Source organism: Schistocerca americana, chromosome X, assembly GCF_021461395.2.
Source record: "Schistocerca americana isolate TAMUIC-IGC-003095 chromosome X, iqSchAmer2.1, whole genome shotgun sequence".
In the NCBI taxonomy this organism is placed as follows: domain Eukaryota; kingdom Metazoa; phylum Arthropoda; class Insecta; order Orthoptera; family Acrididae; genus Schistocerca; species Schistocerca americana.
In genome coordinates, this window is record NC_060130.1 from 546,598,167 (window position 1) to 546,621,094 (window position 22,928).

Consider the following 22,928-nt stretch of genomic DNA (forward strand, 5'->3'; position numbering starts at 1 on the left):
ATATTCTAAACACTGTTCGAATTCTACGAAACGCTTGACTAACCCCATCTGTCAGATTATCCGCGTTGCTCACTGAAGTGGTATAAACGCAAAATCTTGTCTTTCCCTGGCAGAGGTCATTAGTGATACGTAGAAACAAAGATTAGAGTCAGTCTCCTGTTTGTGGATGTGAAGTGCTACGTAAATAATGTGGGATGGTGTAATTTAGCGCAGAAAGAAACAGGACGTACCCAACGTCATGTAATCATCAAAAATGGTTCAAATGGCTCTGAGCACTATGGGACTTAATTTCTGAAGTCACCAGTCCCCTAGAACTTAGAACTACTTAAACCGAACTGACCTAAGGACATCACACACATCCATGCCCGAGGCAGGAGTCGAACATGCGACCGCAGCGGTCGCGCTGTTCCAAATTGTAGCGCCTAGAAGTGCTCGGCCACTCCGGCCGGCATATAATCATCAACAGAGCCGTGAATGTGGACTGAAATAACAGAATTAAAACAAGAATATACTGTACATTCACTGGAAAGTGACTTTCAATAGTGTTCATTTAATGGATAGTTCACTTTGGTAAAGATCTGGTGCTCCGGAACATTTTCCAAGCTACGCAAAGTGTGGATAATGCAGTGAAGTGTTTCGCACAGACTGTCTCATACTGAGATTTAATATTAGTAATTGTCTGTTAAAGTATCAACAGAGAGCCACATTAACTGCGTTTATTTGAACAGTGAATTAGTTTTCCTTTAAATTGGGCACGTAGCTTTGCATCATATCTACAGCCAGTCCTAGCGCCCATGTGCCAGTTATATTGAAATGTACACCCAGGGTGACTGGAAGGAACAAAACGATCACATGCCGCAGACAAGTGTAATTTAAGCACCGGTCATAACATCTCCATCGTGATACTTACTGCGGGGCAGGACGCTGCTATTTGGTGAACTAACTTCCCGCAAAAACCTTAATAAACAGTGTGTGAACACTCACCGAGTGAAATCCTGTCTGCTTACACACACCACATAGTAATTTATACGACGGCGAGCTGAAAAGTGATGTCTAGGGATTTTTTATGCCAAAACTCTCAAAGGCTTTTCAACAGAACAAACTTTGTTAATATTCTACATATTTATGCTTCATGTCTACATATTTATTTCTCAACATAATCACGCTGGCGACGAACAAGATTCACCCAGTGTGAGTCCAGTTTGTTGATATCTTCACTGTAGAATGTTTGACTTTTTTGACGGAGCCACAACCTCATCTCTTCTTGCACCGCTTCATCACTATCAAAGCTAAGTCCTCGAATGTTTTCTTTAAGTTTCGGATACAGATGAAACTCGAATGGGTCCAAGTCGGAACTGTATGGAGGTTGTTCAATGGCAGTGAATCCAAGGCGTCGGACTGTTTCAGGTGCCGCAGCGCTTGCGTGTGTTCTGGTATTGTCATGTTGAAGGAGAGGGTGCTCCTTGTGTGGACGAGTTATTCGAATTCGAAACCCTATTACAGCACGCTGTTTCTAACACAGAGACAGCCGGCTGCGGTGGCCGTGCGGTTCTAGGCGCTGCAGTCCGGAACCGCGAGACTGCTACGGTCGCAGGTTCGAATCCTGCCTCGGGCATTGATGTGTGTGATGTCCTTAGGTTAGTTAGGTTTAAGTAGTTCTAAGTTATAGGGGACTGATGACCTAAGATGTTAAGTCCCATAGTGCTCAGAGCCATTTGAACCATTTGAACACACAGACACAGTTAGATTACACACCGCGCTAGAATTCGGAGCCCTCTAACGGTAGAGGGTTGCAAATATGTAGACATGAAGAATAAAGATGTAGAATGTGGATAACGTATAATTTATTTAAAAATCTTAAGTCTTTTCACGTACAAAATTCTGAGGCATTACTTTTCAGCACGCCTTGTGTGCATGCTGCACAAACTGCACATGTTATTCATACTAGATGTGTTTCCACTGTCCGCCTGCTTAGCTGGATGGTAACGTGCTCGCCTCATATGCGAGCGGGCTCGGGTTCGATTCCCAGCCGGAGATTTTCTCGTGGACTGGGTGTTTTGTTGTCCTCATCACCAGCGTGCAAGTCGCCCAATGTGACGTCGAATTAAGACTTGGACTTGGCGGTCGAACTTCCCCGAATAGCGGCATCCAAGCCAAAGATACGATACGCTTATTTCAATTTTTTTTCTTTTTGTGTGTTTCCACTGACTGTCTACTACGTTCTTCCTATTCTGCTTTCAAACATGCATATGAGCAGTGAGCAATGAGACAGCTTTAGTCCAGTACTCTTACGGGTTTGTGCACTTACTGTTTTAGGGAAACAGGTGTTCCTAACGTTGACCATGAAGGCTGCGTGTGTAAGGTACCATTTCAGGATATTTGCGCGCACGTTCGATAAGTGTGAAATCCAAGCAAGTATATACACTTAGAGTTTGTCGTTATAGCTCAGTATGAAGTACTAATATGATTCTTATCTGACACAGAAGTTGGCTACGGAATACGTTAGCTATAAAAGATCTTTGATCAAACTGTGCCTGATAACTGTGGTGTTGCACTAAGCTAAAATAATATTACTTTGCAAATTAATGTTGTCACATGGTACAGTATTTCTAAGTAGAATCTTTGGAGATAAGTCACGAGGAGAACACGGCAAGTGCCATAAACCGATTTCCCAGTAACTTCGCTCAGTGAAAGAGGAGTCAGATCAAGCGAAAATGACTCTCGGCGTATTCGCAGATACTCGACCGCTTCTGAGAGGACGAAGGACAAAGTTTTCAAGGTACTTTATGTGCCTTTCAGCTAGCGATAGAAACGGCCGAAATTGTGGGACAATGGTTAGCGTTGGGGCTGCGCAGTTTTGCGCTCCGTGTTCGAAAACCGATTATTGTATTTATTTATTTTCTTTTATTTATTAACTTCATTTATCTGCTCACGTCTGCAGAAGATTACTACAAGAATGTTTCTTATCAAGTTAGGGTATGCAAGGTAGTTACATTAAGTGAAAAATTACTACTGAGTTTCACAATAAGTGTCATTATATGGGTATTTTAGGGGGTTACAATCTGTTTAAATTTTCATGCCCTTATGTTTCATTCTTATATAGATTCTTATATTAGTTCTTATATTTTATTCTTCAGGAAGATTTGGTACATTCGCTTGGGTGCTACCGATTGTAGAAACCTTGGAAACACAGGAATTCGAAACACCACAAGCATCGCGCGAAGGCAGATTTGCCAAAGCGACATTTCAGCGTACGAATGCCAATAAGATTATTGATGATTTTCCGCGCTGACAACAGTTCCTTAAAATATACTGCAGGAATGTCACCGAAAACAATATCTAATAATTTTCTCATTTGTATATTTATTTATTTTTTAAATTCAGTCACCGGACGTACAATTAGCAGATGAGTAACAAGAGCGCTACTCCAATGTACATCGGAAATACTTGTGTAGTAATCTTCTATGAACATGGGTAGATAAATGAAAAAAAATAAAAATAGGGTTTCGAAGACGGGTCGCAAAACTGTGAAGCCGCGACGCTAGCCACTGTGACAACGCTTTGTTGTACTATGTACTCGCTAAATGGTAGATAAAGCACCTCGAACACTTCGAACATCGTTTTCTCAGAAATGGTTGACTTTCTACGAATAACTCGAGGCACGTGTTCCTTATTTTAAGCCCTCTTCCATCTAGCGAAGTTTCTGGGAAATCAGGTTGTGGCATTTGCCGTGTTCTCCTCGTCAGCGGTAGAAGTAAAGTGTTAGGAAGTTTGATTTTAAATTATCTTACTGACTGGCAGGCGCTTAACAGATGAAGAGTCGTTTCGTCTGCTATCATTCCCTACGACAGTGCTGAAAAGACGGACAATTTGTCAAGGCATTCATAGCACTACGTCTTCTTAATTCTCGGTACATAAAATGGATACATACAGGCCTACACATTTCTGGTCGTCATCATCGTCATTATTTATTGCATTAACGGGTCTTTAAGGTCTACAGCAGGAAACAAAAGCAATAACCACTCTACAAAAGGAGAATATATATATATATTAAATATTATGAAAGAACATATTAAATGGCTCAAATGGCTGTGAGCACTATGCGACTTAACTTCTGAGGTCATCAGTCGCCTAGAACTTAGAACTAATTAAACCTAACTAACCTAAGGACATCACACACATCCATGCCCGAGGCAGGATTCGAACCTGCGACCGTAGCGGTCACGCGGTTCCAGACTGAAGCGCCTTTAACCGCACGGCCACACCGGCCGGCCGAACATATTACAGTACAAAGGAGGCATATCAGTCACAACAGAGGAAATACCTACTGCAGATGATAACCCAACTTTTGCCAGTCTCCAGCTTCATCCTCCACTGTTGTCGGCCTCACTTCTTTAATGATTTTTAATAGTCGATCCTTCCATCGCGTACTTGGACGTCCTCTTGGGCGCTTTCTTGCAGGCTGAGAAGAGAGGACTCGGGGTGGGAGAGCTCTATCAGCTCGACGGATATGATCAAATCACTGTAGCCTCTTATGCCCTAATAATCGGCCAATGTATCACTTTCCAAACCGTTGGTATAGGTCGTCTTTCGTTCTTGATTCCCATTTACCTTCCATGATATTGTATCGTCCAGGTTTCATAACTATATAAAATTACCCGGGGTACTAGTGTCATGCACAGCTGGATCTTATACTTCTTTGATATCTGTGGAATAATACATGATACCTAATTGTTGTCGTCTGATAACACTATCCACTACACTACCCGGGCCGTCAGTGGCATACGTTTTCTTATGGTAGGTTAATTTGTATCGGTATCTAACGGAGCAAATGTCATAATATTTTATGCTTTACCTGTGACATTTTTTATCCGCAGAGGACGTTATTGTTTCAGAATCGTTCAGAATTCAGCGCTCAGCACTCGTCGCTTAAAGTCTCCACGCCTTGCAGCTGTTTCTTTAATCGTCAGGTCGAGTGGTTCAAATGGCTCGAAGCACTATGGGACTTAACATCTGAGGTCATCAGTCCCCTAGACTTAGACCTACTTAAACCTAACTAACCTAAGGACATCACACACATCCATGCCCGAAGCAGGATTCGAACCTGCGACCGTAGCAGTAGCACGGTTCCGGACTGAAGCGCCTAGAACCGCTCTGTCACAGCGGCTGGCCAAGTCGAGTGCAGATTCACTCCCTAGGCTATGTTTTTTTAAAGATATATGCAAATATTACCCGTGATAGAACTCAAGCTTACCAGACCATTTATCTGCGGCATGACAACAGCTGGAACCAAATTTGTGATCACGATGTTTAGATGGGTTTCTTGAGAGATGAACTCGATAATGATTGAGGCATCACCACGTGACACTCAATGGAAGAATTATTGTACGGAGGACGATCTCATTTTCCATAGTACTAAGTTGTTGGCTAAACGCTAATGAAGTTGCCGTGATCTCTTTGTGAAAACTGCGATTCCGTCCAGTCCAGAAGTGTTACGGAAAGGGATTCAGCTAAGCAGTTCATCTCAAATATTTCCGGAACAATTTATGATATCTTAGTTTTTTTTCACCCACATGAATTGTGAGGAAGTCCTAATCAAACAAGGTATAGAGTCTGTTCATAGCTATTGTAATTACAGAAATATCTGTACTCTAATGATTTCTGATATTAGTATTGTAGAATTCAACGGCGTTTCACTCTTTACATTCCGTTTACTAGTTTCGGGATATTTACAGCTTAGAATCTATCCGTTTTAAACTGGAGCTGCTGCTCATAATGCATCTGTTAGCTTTCGAGAAATTGCGAGTGCTTCTGGAATAAGGTAGCGCAACGTTGTTCGCTCTTTGCGCGCAAACAATTCCAATACACGTCATGTGTCACTTCTCCGACACGTACGAGAAAGACAGACCGCGACGCGTACGACACGAAGGTAGGCCTGAGCTCGCTCGGTTGCTCATCTCAGCAGAGAAACTACGTTTCTACACTTGTTAACTCGTAACTCGGTGTGTACGAACAAACGATAATTGCATCTTCTACTGGAATCTGCTAATACGGAGTCTTACTGTCATTAGTCCTACAATGATCGGAAGTCCATAGGCCTACTTATAATTTGTTACGGCTGTACTGGGGCGCGATAAAATTAAAATCATGCCAAAATGATTGTTAGTTGTATAAGGCACCAGCTCTTGTATGAAATGAGGACTGTTAAGCACCGGATGGTGTGGTTGAGCGGTTCTAGGCACTACAGTCTGAAACCGCGCGACCGCTACGGTCGCATGTTCGAATCCTGCCTCGGGCATGGATGTGTGTGATGTCCTTTGGTTAGTTACGTTGAAGTAGTTCAAAGTTCTAGGGGACTGATGACCTCAGAAGTTAAGTCCCATAGTGCTCAGAGCCATTTGAACCATTTTGAACTGTTAAGCAGAAGAGACTAAATGCTGCAAACAAGCTATTATACCATTTATATCGAGTCTTTTGTTGTACTACCGTTAGTCAGAAAGACTCCATAACCGCAGGTTCCAGAAGAAAATGCAATTATTGTTAGTATGTACAAGCCCAGCTGCGAGGTAAAATGTTTAGAAACACATTTCGTCTGCTGAACTGAGCGAGCGAGAGATTGTAATGTGATCCTTATATTAGGAGAGGAAATTTTACTGTGCAGGTGAAGGTCACTGGTGAGAATTATAAACTGTAAAGGAAAACGAGTTTCCGGCTCGAAATTTAAATCTCTCACTACTTTTGCCTTCGGCCAGGAGTCTGGAATGCGCCCGGGTACAGTCTTTTGAGGTACTGAACCATATGTTTTGTGGGAGTCACTGGTATTGAAGATCCTTTTGGATCACAATGAAGTCCTTAGGCAGACGGCATATAATGAATCTCTTAAGTTTGCTGTGCGCTGCCCTGTTCCTGAATGAAGGAAATTGGCGTACATCGGCAGCACTCACGTTTAGCAAAAGTAATGGGCAAGTGTACTCAGTGGTCAATACGTCAAACGCAGGTTGAGAAACCTTGCCAATAAGTGCCCTGTAGTATGAGTAACGGACTGGCTCAGAGCATGGTGTAACCGGGACTAAACTCCCCCTCAAATCGAAAACCTGACAATTGACCGAATGATCACCGACTGACAGAAGGCTACGATATGCGTAGCTTTCAGTTGCAGCGTGGAAATAACCAAGCGCGCAGAAACACATTAGAAATAGGTTACTTCTGCTAGATGCCACAGGAGAACCACATCAGGCGTATGATGCCTTACGTCCCAAGTACCAGTTAAGCTAAAAACCGATGTGGAAATTCTGTATGGAAAGCGTACGCGGTTTTGGAAGCCAAGGATGCTGGAGGGCTTCAGATCCGGAGACGTGGAATGTGACTAAAGTATTGCCTCCATGATCTGAATTTTTAGTTAAGCAGAACGAATCTGTTTTACATATTAAGGGTTGTGTTGTTACTACAGCGTAAATGAACTGGGTGGTAGCAGTTGAGTATATTTTGATAGCGATTCGTATCTATCTGGTGACTGCTCACGCGTGCCACTACCCACAAAACGCCTGTAATTTTCTATCAGCTGCTGCTAGCACGCATTATCTGTACACTGAAAGTTTTTGCAGACAGTGATTCTGCTCTTCTTTTCCCGTACCGCACTTCAGAATACTCTCAATGCGGAAGGATATGGACACATTTTACAGTATTGTGTACTGCGTACAGTAGAAGAATAATTCGGAAACAATGATTATATCGGCATGATAACGCAACCTGTCCAAAAAGAGCATCAGTGAGGCAATGATCGTCGACAGTAACATTCCTGAAATGGACTGGCCTACACAGAGTCCCACCTTGAATCCTACGGGACACCTTTGGGTTGAGTTAGAGTATCAAATTCTATCCATTCCCCAGCATCCACCATCATTATGTTCTCTGGTTTCAGCGCTTGAGGAGGAATGGACTTATATTCCACCACAAACACAAAGACATATCACTGGAAGTGTCTTCAGCAAAGTTCAACCCGTCATAGACTGTACACATCCCATATTGAGAGGAGTAGGACGTTAAACGGGCCGACTTGTAGCAGGGGAGGCACCACATGGCATTTTAATTTCCGCTGGCTACACTTTTACAAATAAATTCATAAAACTTTGTCAGCATGACCTGGAAGAATTTAGGATTCACATTCATAGCAACGGAAGTTCAAAAAAATAGCAAAATAATTTTTTTTTTACATGCGAAATTTAATCATTTTTTCACTAACTATTGGCTGCATTTGTTGCTGTAGGTACACTTTTCTTCAATAGTAAGAGAGATTCTTCGATGAATTTTGCGCAGCATACAAACCATACTTACAGGTGTGTGAAACTCTAGAATTTATTAAGTTATGAAAAAATGCGTAAGCTGTTACATTTTAAACTTCATGTTAACAAAAAACTCAAATTTTATAATCAATTATCTCAATTTTCACCATAGTTTTTACTAGATTTGGAAAATTCTAGAGTTTTGCATTAAGGAGTTTGTGTTTAATAAGCATACCAAGTTTGAAAGTAATAGGATATCAACTCGCCCTGCTAGCCGCTCGGTCTAAAACGCTGCTTCCCGAGTCGGAAGGCGCGCCGGTCCCCGGCACGAATCCGCCCGGCGGATTAAGTGTCGAGGTCCGGTGTGCCGGCCAGCCTCCGGATGGCTTTTAAGGCGGTTTTCCATCTACCTCCGTGAATGCGGGCTGGTTCCCCTCATTCCACCTCAGCTACACTGTGTCGGCGATTGCTACACAAACACCGTTTCCACGTACGCGTACACTATAATTATTTTACTACACAAACATTTGGGGCTACACTAGTCTGGTATTAGACGTTCCCTGAGGGGTCCTCTGGGGGCCGAACCGCACAATATCCCTGGGTTCAGTGTGGGACGGTGGTAGGGTGGGTGGACTGATGTGGCCTATTGTGGGGCTGTGAATCACTGAGGGTTACGGTGGAACGAAGCCTCTCCGTCGTTTCTAGGTCCACTCTTTAATTTATACATACAATAGGATATTTATTTTGGATGACACATATACCTAAGTACAGAAATTTGTGTTTTGCGGAAAATGGCCATTAAAGTTTCTGCTGTTGTCATTAATTTAGAACTGTCCAGCAACATAAGCAGGTTCTTTTTCATTTTCTAAATCAGTTTTCTTACTTTTTACAGTCATATGATGCGCTCTTCTTGATTTTATCACCTCCAAAAATGATTTATCTGCTTGCACTACACGCTCTCTGTCTACCGCATACAAAGCTTTGGCGCAGTTCACTCTGGGCTTAGTTCCCATTTTCTCGAAAACCTATTTCATGCTTTGCACACCATCATTAAAACATGAAACTGCTTCATAAACACCAATAGCAAATGCATTTTGTCCCACAAAAATGGTTTCTGGCAGTCTTTTCCACACACACATTGGTTAAAACTTTCATTTGGGTTTTGGGTACCATAACATTTCCAATATTAACGGAGACAGTATGTTAACGTCAACAATAATATTAGACGAACCTTCAGATTCATAGCCTCCATTTTCATTAGTACCAAAAACAAGTCTCCTTCTTGAAGAACTCGGCGGTGGTTTGTTTACCGGCTCTGAGAGGTTGCAGTCTTGAGCCGCTGGTGTAACATTTGTCGTAGCACCATTTACTATGTGTCTGTTGCCCTGGTGACGTTGTTTACGGTTTAAGCAACGAATTCTAGGCATATTGTGCGATAATATTGCACAAACGAACACAAAACAACACAGCCAAATGAAAATCTTTTCTAAATTCACAACACCAAACTGCAAGCCTTTCAAAACAGAGAACAAACAGAATCGGCGATTTAAACAATGCACGTCGATAGCAGCAGAGAAAGTATCGATTTCAATAGTCCTTTATTTCACGTATAACAATCTCTGGTGCAAATATAAATATTCGAATTCCACAGAGCGAACTACACTTACGTATGACAGAAGAATGCTGTGCAAAGGGGTGTGGCGCTGCATCTTGATACACTTAACACCAAATAACGTGCCTTATAATATCTCAAATATGTATGTTCTATACATCGAACTATTCAGGAATATGTACGCTACTAAATAGGCATATTTCGGAAAAACCGTTTTTTTTTTAATTTTTGACGTCCTGCCCTCGTTAATGTCCGGTAATAGATGCCAGGATACTTTTGACCACATAGTGTGTGGACAATCTCTCTTCTCTCCAAACACAAATAGAATTAAAAAAAGGCAGCATCCTGGTACAAAGCAACGTTCACTTTTCGCTGTGAGGTGTCTTAGAGAGTGTATCTGTTGATGTAAATGTCATTAAATTTATATAAAATTAGCTTACTTATCACGAGATGGGTACTCACGAAGCTCGACTTTGTAGTCCTTGCCGGATCCGGGATCGTAGCGGTGGACGTATTTCCCAGCGATATCGACGAAGTAGAGCTGCTGATTTTCGACGTTCCAGTGCGGACCCTCGCCGTGTGTGGCGGGGCTGGTCACCGTCGTGGCAACGACTCCCTCCTTCGTGGGCCCGTGATGGTGGCCTCTCTGATGCTGCGACCGGCGAACGTGTTGCGGCCGCGGGAGGTGAGCCGCGCCACTAAAAACAGCCATCCATCACACGCTTCTCACAGTATCTGCCCGTCATTTAACGTGCAATCAAATCCAAAGTCATTAACTACCAATTTCTCTAAATTACTACGACTGATTTACACACTTAAACTAAGGTGGCAGAAGTCATGGGATACCTCTAATTTCGTGTAGGATCTCCTTTTGCCCGGCGTAGTACAGAAACTCCACGTGGTAGGCATGGACTCAGCAAGTCGTTGGAAGTCCTCTGAAGAAATACTGAGCCATTCTGCCTCTACAGCCGTCCATAATTGCGAAAGTGTTGCCGGTTTAGGATTTTGTGCACGAACTGACCTCTCGATTATGTCCCATAAATGTTCGATGGGATTCATGTCGGGCGATCTGGGTGGCCAAATCATTAGCTCGAACTGTCGAGAACGTTCTTCAAACCAGTCGCGAACAACTGTGGTGCGGTGACATAGCACATTGTCATCCATAAAAATTCCACCGTTGTTTTGGAACATGAAGTCCACGAGTGGCTGCAAATGGACTCCAAGCAGCCGAACATCCAGAGGACCCAGTTCATTCCATGCAAACACAGCCTACACTATTATGGAATCACCACCACCTTGCACAGTGCCTTTTTGATAAAGCAGCTCTTACGAACTGAAATCGGGACTCATCATACCAGGCGACGGTTTTCCAGTCGCGTAGCGTCCAACCGATGTGACATTGTCACAAGACAAAAAAGGCGCTGCGTTCCATTTCGTGCTGTTATCAAGGGCACTCGCGTCTGTCATCTGCTGCCGTAGCCCATTAACGCCTAATTTCGCAGCACTGTACTAAAGGATGTGTATATCTTACGTCCCACATTGATTTCTGCAGTTATTTCGAGCAGTGTTGTTTGTACGTTAGCACTGACTTTTCTACGTAAACGCCGCTGCTGTAGTTGGTCGTTAAGTGAAGGCCGTCGGCCACAGCGTTGTCCGCGCTGAGAGGTAAAGCTAGAAATTTGGTATTCTCGGAATACTGAATTCTCTAACGATTTCCTAAACTGAATGTCAAGTGCGTCTAGCTCCGACTACCATTCCGCGTTCGAAGTCTGTCGACTCCCTTCGTGCGGCCAGCGTAGATCCCGCAGAGTGGTTGGAGGATCACGTCGTTCATAAACAGCACTTTTCAATCTATCCCAGGCAAGTTTGATAGAGATCAGGTCTGGAGAACATGCTGGCCACTAGTCGAGCGATGTCATTATCCTGAAGGAAGCCATTCACAAGATATGCACAATGTGGGCGCGAATTGAAGACGAGTGCCTCGCCAGTATGCTGCCCATATGGTTGCACTATCGGTCGGAGGATGGAATTCACGTATCGTACAGCTCTTACGGCGCCTTCTGTGGCCACCAGAGGCGTACGTCGGCCCCACATAATGCAATCCCAAAACAGCAGGGAACCTCCACCTTGCTGCACTCGCTGGACAGTGCATCTAAGGCGTTCAGCCTGATCGAGTTGCCTCCAAACACGTCTCCGACGATTGTCTGGTTGAAGGCATATGCGACACTCATCGGTGAAGAGAACGTGATGCCAATCCTGAGCGGTCCATTCGGCCTGTTGTTGGTCCCATCTGTACCGTGCTTCATGGTGTCGTGGTTGCAAAGATGGACCTCGCCACGGACGTCAGGAGTGAAGTTGCGCATCATGCAACTTCTTGCGCACAGTTTGAGTCATAACACGACGTTCTGTGACTGCACGAAAAACATTGTTCAATATGGTGGCGTTGCTGTCAAGGGTTCCTCCGAGCCATAATCCGTTGGTAGCGGTCATCCACTGCAGTAGTAGCCCTTGGGTGGCCTGAGCGATTCATGTCATCGACAGTTCCTGTCTCTCTGTCTCTCCTCCATGTCCGAGCAACATCGCTTTGGTTCATTCCTAGATGCCTGGACACTTCCCTTGTTGAGAGCCCTTCCTGGCACAAAGTAACAATGCGGACGTGATCGACACGCAGTATTGACCATCTGGGCATGGTTGTACTACAAACAACACGAGCCATGTACCTCCTTCCTGGTGGAATGACTGGAACTGATTGGCTGTAGGAACCCCTCTGTCTAATAGGCTCTGCTCATGCATGGTTATTTACATCATTGGGCGGGTTTTGTGACATCTCTGAACAGTCAAAGGGACTGCGTCTGTGATACAATATCCACTGTCAACGTCTATCTTCAGGAGTTCTGGGAACCGGGGTGATGCAAAACTTTTTTCGATGTGTGTATTAGGCCTGAGGCAGATAATTGCTCCTTGAACGGAGAAGAAATCCAACCGCTGTTAGTGGAGTACAGTTGTTGAGATACCAGTTGTTAGTCAACATAGGTCTTGTTTCACACCTTCGTAAACTGGTTAAATAGGCGCAACGATGCGTGAGATGAAACAGATTAAGACACTAAGTCGGGTTACTACGAAATATCTATTTAATGCACTATGATGATCTAGCACACCATAATTAGCTGCAGTGAAAACAAACCGATGTATAATCACTGTACACAAAACGTACAGAATTATTCTATTCCTCTATGTCAACAACAGCGGGTATGATTGGAAATTGTAGTAACGCTCAATAGTTAATTTCAAAGGGTCGTTATTACCACAGTCAGAGTAAATTAATGTCCCTATTGAACATATCAGTCGCAGGAGAGCGGAACACTTATCTGAAGCCTTTTAAATTTCCAGATATGGTTTCCTAATCAAAGTAATACCTACCAACCGTTATGTACATGACCTTGGAGGATTTAGCAACAACATCATGACAAAACTTATAATTGGGTACGCCGAAACAAAATTCCAATCTTCCCGCTTACTGATAAATCACTTCAGCAGTGAAGCCAACAAATGGAACAACTATTAATACACGAATGACACTATGACAGTAATTTTTAATGAACGAACACAATTGCAGAAATACCTGATTATTTTTTGTGGTATTGGACAACTCCAACCAACAACGTATTAGTGAGCGAATTGCCTCTTTCCGCAGTGGTGGTACGCAGCCTGGCAGCAATGTTCGTCTCAGTTTCTTCCTCAAGCGGTCTAGGAACCTAAATCTGGATGGTCAGATGGGGATTTTAACTAATGCCCTTCCGAATGCGAAGGAAGAAAGAAAGGAAGGAAAATGAGACTAACGTACCATCGACGAAGTCATGAGAGACGGAGAAAAAGGAAGGATGTGGAAGGAAACTGGCCATGCCCTTTCGTAGTAACCATATCAGCAATTGCTTAAGCAAATGAGGGAAATTATGGAAAACCTTAACCGGGATGTCGTGACGAGAATTTTAACTGCCGTCATAACGAACACGAGTCCAGAAACTCGGTATTATAGATATGTAGAACCAATATCTGTAAGTACAAAATGCATAAAAAACCAGGATAAAGTAACATTAGGACGTTGACTTCCCGCTCTTTTATAGCTGTAGCACCACAATAGTGCATTTTCGACCTATTGTTAGTTTTTAAATTCGACGTCTCCTACCTAGCACCGATATTTATCAGACTTTTTCAGAACGCGAAATAATAGCAAAAAAAAAAAAAAAAAAAAGGAATATAACGTTTGTTTTCGCTAGCAACCAACCACTCAAATCGGTACAGTCAGCCAAATACTGTGGTATGTTCGCTAGAACCGATTAACAGTGAAATGAAAACATGATGCAAAGAACCGATAGGTCTGTTGTTGATAAACGCTAATTTCTTTGCACGATTATGTACATGTGTAATTCACTGTCGAAAAACAAATTCAACACGCTCAAGGACATGGTCGTGTTACTGACAAGTGCGGTGACATGTCGTTCATCACTGTAGGAGTATATGATAATAAATCCAGGGCCGGCCGCAGTGGCCGAGCGGTTCTAGGAGCTTCAGTGTGGAACCGCGCGACCCCAACGGTCGCAGGTTCGAATCCTGCCAAGGGCATGGATGTGTGTGATGTCCTTAGGTTAGTTAGGTTTAAGTAGTTCTATGTTCTAGGGGACTGATCACCTCAAATTTTACGTTCCATAGTGCTCAGAGCCATTTGAACCATTTAATAAATCCAGACCAAATGAAACAAACATGTCGGAGTAAAGGGTGCCCAAACAGTTTCATCACCCATCGTTAGGGACAGCTCGGCCCGAAACGAGGATAAACAATAAAATTTCAGGGTAGTAAAAGCCAATAGGATTGCTTCGTTTCGGATGAGCATTACAATTTTGTATCTTTGTGGTTCTGTGGGCGCTATGGAAAACATAACGAAAGCTGAATGTTTGCCTGTGAATCACTGTGGGAACAATTTTTCGGCAAATGATTAACGGAATAGTGTATTTTTAAACTTAAGTTATTTTTGAGGGAAGGGGGAGGAAATAACACCTTGTCCATATTTCGAACACGTGAGTTTTCATGTTGCTGGCTTCTGATTCTGGAACACTGATGCATTGTAAAATTCACCGAAATTTTTTTTTTGGAACTTGTAGCACAATTTGTATTGAATAGTGATCTTGGGGAATAGTGTTGGATGCTAGAACTGAGTACTCAGCGAGACGTAAAACATGAAGTATGGAAATTATAGTACAAATCACAGTCGGGCACTATAACATAGATGCCCATTATCCATTTTGCACAAAGTTCATTAGCGCTCTTTGCGTGGTGCGATATTAATCTTGATCGCTGAATTTACGAATGTGTTGTTAACCATTAGGTCAAAGCTAAATATTTGTGACCAGCAAGAATATGAATATCATTGCTGCTCGCTTTCGTCGTAGCAATTTAAATTGTGCTCTTAGGTTCCTGCCTGAGCACACCCTTGGAAATAGCGACATATCTGAATCAACACCAAAGTATTTCTAACAAGCTAGGATACAAACAACTTGGTGGTCGTTTCATCACGACGTATTCAGAATGAACAGCAAAGTATTCGTAACAAGCTAGAATACAAATACCACTGCTACTCGTTTCACTTGCAGAAGTTTCATGCTTCGTTTTTTAATTTGACTGAAGTGACAAAATCGAAGAAACTCGTTCCTGAGGGACCACGCCCTTGTAAGGAAATAACGAGCATACTTCTATTACATGAATAAGAACGAACCAAACCTGTTAAAAACGCGAAAAGTGAACGTACTTTCTATGATACCATAACCACATTACTCTAGCCACAAGACTATGTCATTCGCAACCATATTTTTTCCTAAAGACTGTTTATGTTTGGATTTCGTAGACGCTCCTTATGGCCGATGTGTCGTTACATGACATTTAATTGCAATAAATCGCACCTAGAGTGACGTTCGTGATAAATTTTCGATGCACTGCTATAACACGCAGGTTTTAATACAGAACCAATAGAATATGATGAAATCAAATACGGAGTCTCCGAAATAGCAGGCGAACTAAGTCACGTCACCCGACCTGAATGCCGTGAATTGTTATTAATTATTCTTGGTTGGGGACGAGTTACCTCTATTTATAAGTGTTACATCAATACACAGTGTACGCCCCTCTGGTGGCAACACAGACGAGTACTCTCGCATGCTAACGATCGTAAAGATGTCGAATGGTATCCTGGAGAACAAATAAGTTCCCGCTTTATCGTATACCATTGGTGTTCAATTGGCGAGAAATGTGGTGATCTTACTGGCGATGGCAGTAATTGTACTCCGCGAAGAACACGTTGAGTCGCAGCAACTGTATGTGGATGTGAACTGTCCTGTTGCAAAAGCACGTCATCTTCATGTCGAAGAAATGGCAGTATATGGGGCTAATAGCCCGTGAAATGTAGTGGGCACTCGTTACTGCAGGGTAAGGAGCAACAGCAAATGTGACCGCGAGTAGTAACTGGTGGCCACCCGCCCTGAAGCCTGTGATGGGGCCTGTGTGTAATGGGTGAATGCACTGTGGAATAGGCAGCTCAACAGTTCGACACCGTACACGTGTACGTCCATCACTCGCTTATAGATAGAACCTACTGTCATCACTGAAGACAACAGAGCGCCATTCCACTCTCCATCAACTCTGTCACGACACCAGAGTAGGCATGATCGTCGGTATCGTGGTGGCGGTGGTACCATGGCCAGAGCCACAGGTGATTTTAATCCAGCTGCAAGCATATGATTCCCAGGGGTCTCTGATGACACGGCAGGTGCAACATGTGCTCAGATTTCGTCCCTGCATAATGTTCGGTCGGTCTCCGCTGCCAGCACAATGCGTCACTCTTAACGTGTTTCTGTACTACACCGCAGTTCAGCACCTGGTGTGCGGGTGTGGAAATCTTCCACAGTTCACTGAAAGCAGCGACACACCACCGATACGTTATGCCCAAATCGTGGAACAATCCGTCGATACGTCCATCCAGCGATCCCTTTCAAATGGCTGAAGTCCTTTAACTGGAGTAGGTACTCGGAGGTGTTACATGATTATACCCTACAATGAATGTTGCACACGTTGCTCACCTCTAATCTCAGCTTACACAGTCACAACGGAAGGTGTACACTCAAGCCTCCTGAGCGCCATCTGATTGCCGATGAGCGTGGCAAACTACAATCTCGCAGTATGCACATATAAGGGGCGATCAAAAAGTGTCCGTCAGCGGGTTTGCTGCGCCGTAGACGCAACGGAGTGAGACTCCACTGCTGGTATACGAGCACCGACATACAGGCAAGGGATTAGTGTGGCACTCTTGTCTCACGAGCATGCGTGCGGTAAATGTGGATATGTGAACTAAGGCGACGGTATTACCAAACGCGGTTCTCTGTGACAGGTTATACGGCCACCAGAACGCAGAGTGTTGTTTGCGTTTAATGTTGTTACCAGGCCTGCTAGTGTAAATAAGGCGTGTGGACAGTGTCTCACTGAGTGAGCCCTGAAGGACACCGAGATGCCGCGTACTCATGAGAGGCTGAGTTATCAGCACTTGACACAGTTTCAAAAGTGCCTCATTGTAGGTCTCCATTTGGGTCACTGATCGAATCATGCAATATCCATATCTGTGTGGCATTCGAATGTGACAGTGGCCCAGTGTTGGCCTGCATGGGATCATGAGGCCAGGAACATTCGTCGTCAAGGTTCCGGTCGACTACGACTGACTACGCATGGGGGGTCTTGGTAATGTATCCAAGCACATCGTAGCCCCTCACATCTTCGACTAGCGCCCTAAAACAAGTAATGGACTCTTTGCAACACTTTGTCATCCCCTACTAATGGTCGGAGATTAGCAGCAGCAACACTAGGGAATTACTGTCCCATGAGTAAGCTGCCTTGACCACCGGAACACACGCGGCTGCTCTTGGAGCGGAGCCGTGACAGGGAGACATGACTGCTAATGTGTGGCGTCGCACTATGTTGAGCGATGAATAGTCGTTCTTCACTACCCTGGATGACCATCATCGGTGACCATGACGGCGACCTTGGCAGAGGTCCCTTTCTTTCAATGTTTTGGTAAGCTACAACGCTGTTATTCCTGCGTCAAGGTGTGGGGAGCCCTTGGTTATGACTTCAGGTCACAAATGGTGATGATTGAGGGTACTGTACAGGTAGAACGGGACGTCGCAGGCGTCCTGTGACCTCATGTGTTATCTCTCATGTAACTGTATCTTTGTGCCACTTTTCAATAGGACAATGATCGCCCACACAAGGTACGTCTCTGAACTGTCTGCGTGATGTTGAGGTATTCCTGCGATCCCAGGATCTGTCCCAAAATCATGGACGACACCTCAATGCCAGTCGGAGTATCTAGGATATTAAGTACACTAGTGGCCATTAAAATTGCTACACCACGAAGATGACGAGCTACAGACGCAAAATTTAACCGACAGGAAGAAGATGCTGTGATATGCAAATGATAAACTTTTCAGAGCATTCACACAAGGTTGCTGCCGGTGACGACACCTACAACGTGCTGAAATGAGGACAGTTTCCAACTGATTTCTCATGCACAAACAGCAGTTGACCGGCGTTGCCTAGTGAAACGTTGTTACGATGCCTCGTGTAAGGAGGAGAAATGCGCATCATCACGTTTCCGACTTCGATAAAGGTCGGATTGTAGCCTATCCCGATGCGGTTTATCGTATCGCGACATTGCTGCTCGCGTTGGTCGAGATCCAATGACTGTTAGCAGAATATGGAATCGGTGGCTTCAGGAGGGTAATATGGAATACCGTGCTGGATCCCAATGGCCTCGTATCACTAGCAGTCGAGATGACAGGCATCTTATCCGCATGGCTGTAACGGATCGCCGGCCGCGATGGCCGTGCGGTTCTAGGCGCTTCAGTCCGGAACCGCGTGCCTGCTACGGTCGCAGGTTCGAATCCTGCCTCGGGCATGGATGTGTGTGATGTCCTTAAGTTAGGTGTAAGTACTTCTAAGTTCTATGGGACTGATGACCTAAGATGTTAAGTCCAATAGTGCTCAGAGCCATTTGAACCATTTTGTAACGGATCATGCAGCCACGTCTCGATCCCTGAGTCAACAGATGGGGACGTTGCAAGACAACTACCATCTGCACGAACAGTTTGACGACGTTTGCAGCAGCATGGACTATCAGCTCGGAGACCATGGCTGCGGTTACTCTTGATGCTGCATCACAGACAGGAGCGCCTGCAATGGTGTACTCAATGACGAGCCTGGGTGTGCGAATGGCAAAACGTCATTTTTTCGAATGATCCAGGTTCTGTTTACAGCATCATGATGGTCGCATCCGTGTTTGGCGACATCGCGGTGAACGCACATTGGAAGCGTGTATTCGTCATCGCCATACTGGCGTATCACCCGGCGTGATGGTATGGGGTGCTATTGGTTACACGTCTCGGTCACCTCTTGTTCGCATTGACAGCACTTTGAACAGTGGACGTAACATTTCAGATGTCTTACGACCCGTGGCTCTACCCTTCATTCGATCCCTGCGAAACCCTAGAGTTCAGCAGGATAATGCGCGACCGCTTGTTTCAGGTCCTGTACGGGCCTTTCTGGATACAGAAAATGTTGGACTGCTGCCCTGGCCAGCACATTCTCGAGATCTCTCACCAATTGAAAAGTCTGGTCAATGCTGGCCGAGCAACTGGCTCGTCACAATACGCCAGTCACTGCTGTTGATGAACTGTGGTATCGTGTTGAAGCTGCATGGTCAGCTGTACCTGTACACGACGCCCAAGCTCTGTTTGACGCAATGCCCAGGCGTATCAAGGCCGTTATTACGGCCAGAGGTGGTTGTTATGGATACTGATTTCTCAGGATCTATGCACCCAAATTGTGTGAAAATGTAATCACATGTTAGTTCCAGTATAATATATTTGTCCAATGAATACCCATTTATCATCTGCATATCTTCTTTGTGTATGAATTTTAATAGTCAGTGGTGTATCAGTTGCGACAGTTGTGGGCCACCTTGCCTCAGGACAGAATACGATAGCTATAGAGCTTCCCATGCCTTACACAAATGCCCAATAACCTCGCACGGGAGACAAAGGAAGCCACACGTCAGACGAGTCTATGGAAACGTTTTCCTTATAGATATGTTATACAGCAAGCATACACATTAGCGCCGGCCGCTGTGGTCTCGTGGTTCTAGGCGCGCAGTCCGGAACCGTGCGACTGCTACGGTCGCAGGTTCGAATCCTGCCTCGGGCATCGATGTGTGTGATGTCCTTAGGTTAGTTAGGTTTAAGTAGTTCTAAGTTCTAGGGGACTGATGACCACAGCAGTTGAGTCCCATAGTGCTCAGAGCCATTATACACATTAGCACTGACGTGCAGATAATTTGCGTACAGTCCAGTCACAAAAATTGTTAGGTTAAGAAACATAATGAACTACAATTGGCAAGCAAGCTTAATCAACCAGGGTGAATCTTTCACTATGCACCAGAGTGTACACTTTTTAAACACTTCCTGACACGACAAGTCTCGAGTGCCAGATCATCACTCGTACCCGGTCCATTGCCGTCGCGCATTACCTACTGAAATATCCTGGCAAGGCTGGCATAACTGAAGCTGAGAACAAGGTCGTATTTCGCACCTGAATGGCTATGAAAGGAAGAGCAATGACCACGAAGCGCAGAGATGGTATGAGTTCCAGCCCAGCACATAGCTTAAATCTGATGAACATTTAAGAAGATGGAGGTAGAATTATAATTTACCCTGTATACATTTCACACAAGAAACAACATAGTGTGATACAACAAATAGATGGATATGGAAACTGGGCAAAAGCAAGACGAGTAAATGAAAAGGAGCCACATACCTTCCTCCCTCGCCCCCGCGTCCCATTCACAAATATAAAATTAATCCTATGGACCAGTCTCACCGAAGAACACTGAAAATACTAAACGGCGCCAAGCCCAAAATGGCGACGCATTATCATATTTGAACAGCTGGAAATTGACACGAACAATCGAGAAGTTCCAGTATTTCACTATACCTACCATCCTTAGGTCTTTCTCCTCAAACAAGACGTTTGATCGGACTCATTCATATCTCCACCATTTTCACGTTAAATAAGGAATTGTACTGCTCGCGGGCCCTATACAAATATTCTCATCTAAAGTTATTTCATCGGTTTGTGTGTGTGTTAGTTTGTTTGCTTATTCGATCAAGGAAATGTCATTTTCCTCAGCAACGCTTAGAGAAGCCCGTGTCCGTGTCGAAAAATTTCGAATTCTTTATCTGAGATCGAACCGAGGACCACGTCAGTTACCAGCTCGAGAACACAGCTGAGGCTGTTTTGAGCTGACCTCAATCTGGTGTAGCGATCCGTCCGCTGCGCAATCACGCCACATATCCAGGCCGGTTGTAATGCCCTCGGTGCGAGAAAACTGACGAGGTAACAAATTCGTGTGTATACAGTCCCTCACAGCCTCCTCTTTTCAGAACTCTGCTTACATCGAACTATACTACTTAAGGCATGGTTGCATCCGAGGAGGAGGCTGTATATTCAGCTTTTGTCATTTATATTATAACAGCTTAAGATTTCAATCATATTTCACTGATATTCGTTCCCATTTTTTGTTAATCGAATAATTTTACTGTAAGATAAACCCATAATTACAGCACTAAAAGATGCAGTGCATTCGCGGCAGTCGCAGGACATCTGATATCATCGAACACTGTTTTGGTTGTTTGTTTCATAGCGTAGGAAGTCACAAAATTTTAATGTTATGGAGGGCAGTTACGCGATTTGACTCCATAGGCAGATAGTGTTAATGCAATTTTCTCGTGAGAACTGTGAGAAAGTGCAATTTCGTCCCTGGTTGTCAGGTTAATAACAAGGATATTTATCGTCTGTGACGTTTTAATAGAAAGATGTAATGAACGTAACAACCTTAGATATATTATATCTGATAGAATGCGAAGTGTTAGCGTTTCTTCAGACGTTTGCTGCGTTAGTGTTAGAAAGCGCGGGATCATGGGCTGTATTGTGGGAGCCCAGTCAGGAGGAACAGATTTGCACTGGCAGCAGTGAAAGCGTAGCAACGCTTCAGAGAGTCCAACGTGAATCAGGTATTTCCGGTATATTACACTTTTTATTCCCAACTACACTTTTACGTTCGATACTAGTGCACCTATGAGGATGTAGTAACTAATTATTTTCTAGAGGTGGCTGTGGGATCATTTACGAAATAGCTGCATTAAGTTTTCTGTGTGTGCACAGCATATTAAGTTTAATTTTTTCTCCAGCTGCGTTTGCACTTCAGGTATACGTTCCTGGATCACGCTGTCTAGAAATCTGCGTCTGGTCCAAAACAACTCTACGTTTTCTGGTGCAATTTCACTCTCGGTTTATCAGGCTGTCTTGTTTTCTATCCAACAGCGAATCAGTATTTGTCACATTTGTCAACACTTTCGCAAATTTCTTCATCCTTTTCTGTTTCAATTTTTTGTCTGTTTTCTTGCAATACATGTGCTAACTTTACTGTGTTATTTCTCACCGTCTCCACACCAGTTAACATCTTGTATAGACTTGATCTTTCTGTTGTGCTGCCAATATTTTCGTAAGTATATCAATACCTTTATTCGCCAGCACCGTTTTTCCTGAGAAATTTATTGAACACGATTCTAGAACAGAAATCACTGTAATACGTATGTTCACAGACTTTCAGAGAACACAAGGAAGTTACTGAGACCCTTAAACTTACTAGGTAAAACAAATGAGTGAAAAAGACGTGTCATTCAGTATCACGCTCTGTAGTCAAGGAAATCAGTGTTGACGGAGATATCTCCCCTACGTAACAGATAAGTGGTTTCTTCACAAAAATGAGACTGATACTGGTCCTGTCGGATATCGGGAACGACGATGAATGAGAAGGCGTCTCAATTGGCTTGCATTTACTTCGAAGAAAACGATTTATTGACAAACATCCAACGTGGTTT

At 43.9% G+C, this 22,928-nt stretch overlaps 1 protein-coding gene across 1 annotated transcript in view; it reads right to left on the reverse strand.

Annotated features, from left to right (window-relative positions):
* Positions 1–22,928, reverse strand: part of LOC124556757 (regucalcin-like) — a 46,309-nt gene that overhangs the window by 17,701 nt on the left and 5,680 nt on the right. The window contains exon 2 of the mRNA XM_047130758.1: positions 10,357–10,592. Within this exon, the coding sequence (XP_046986714.1) occupies positions 10,357–10,592 (236 nt within the window). The remainder of the gene's footprint in view (positions 1–10,356; positions 10,593–22,928) is intronic.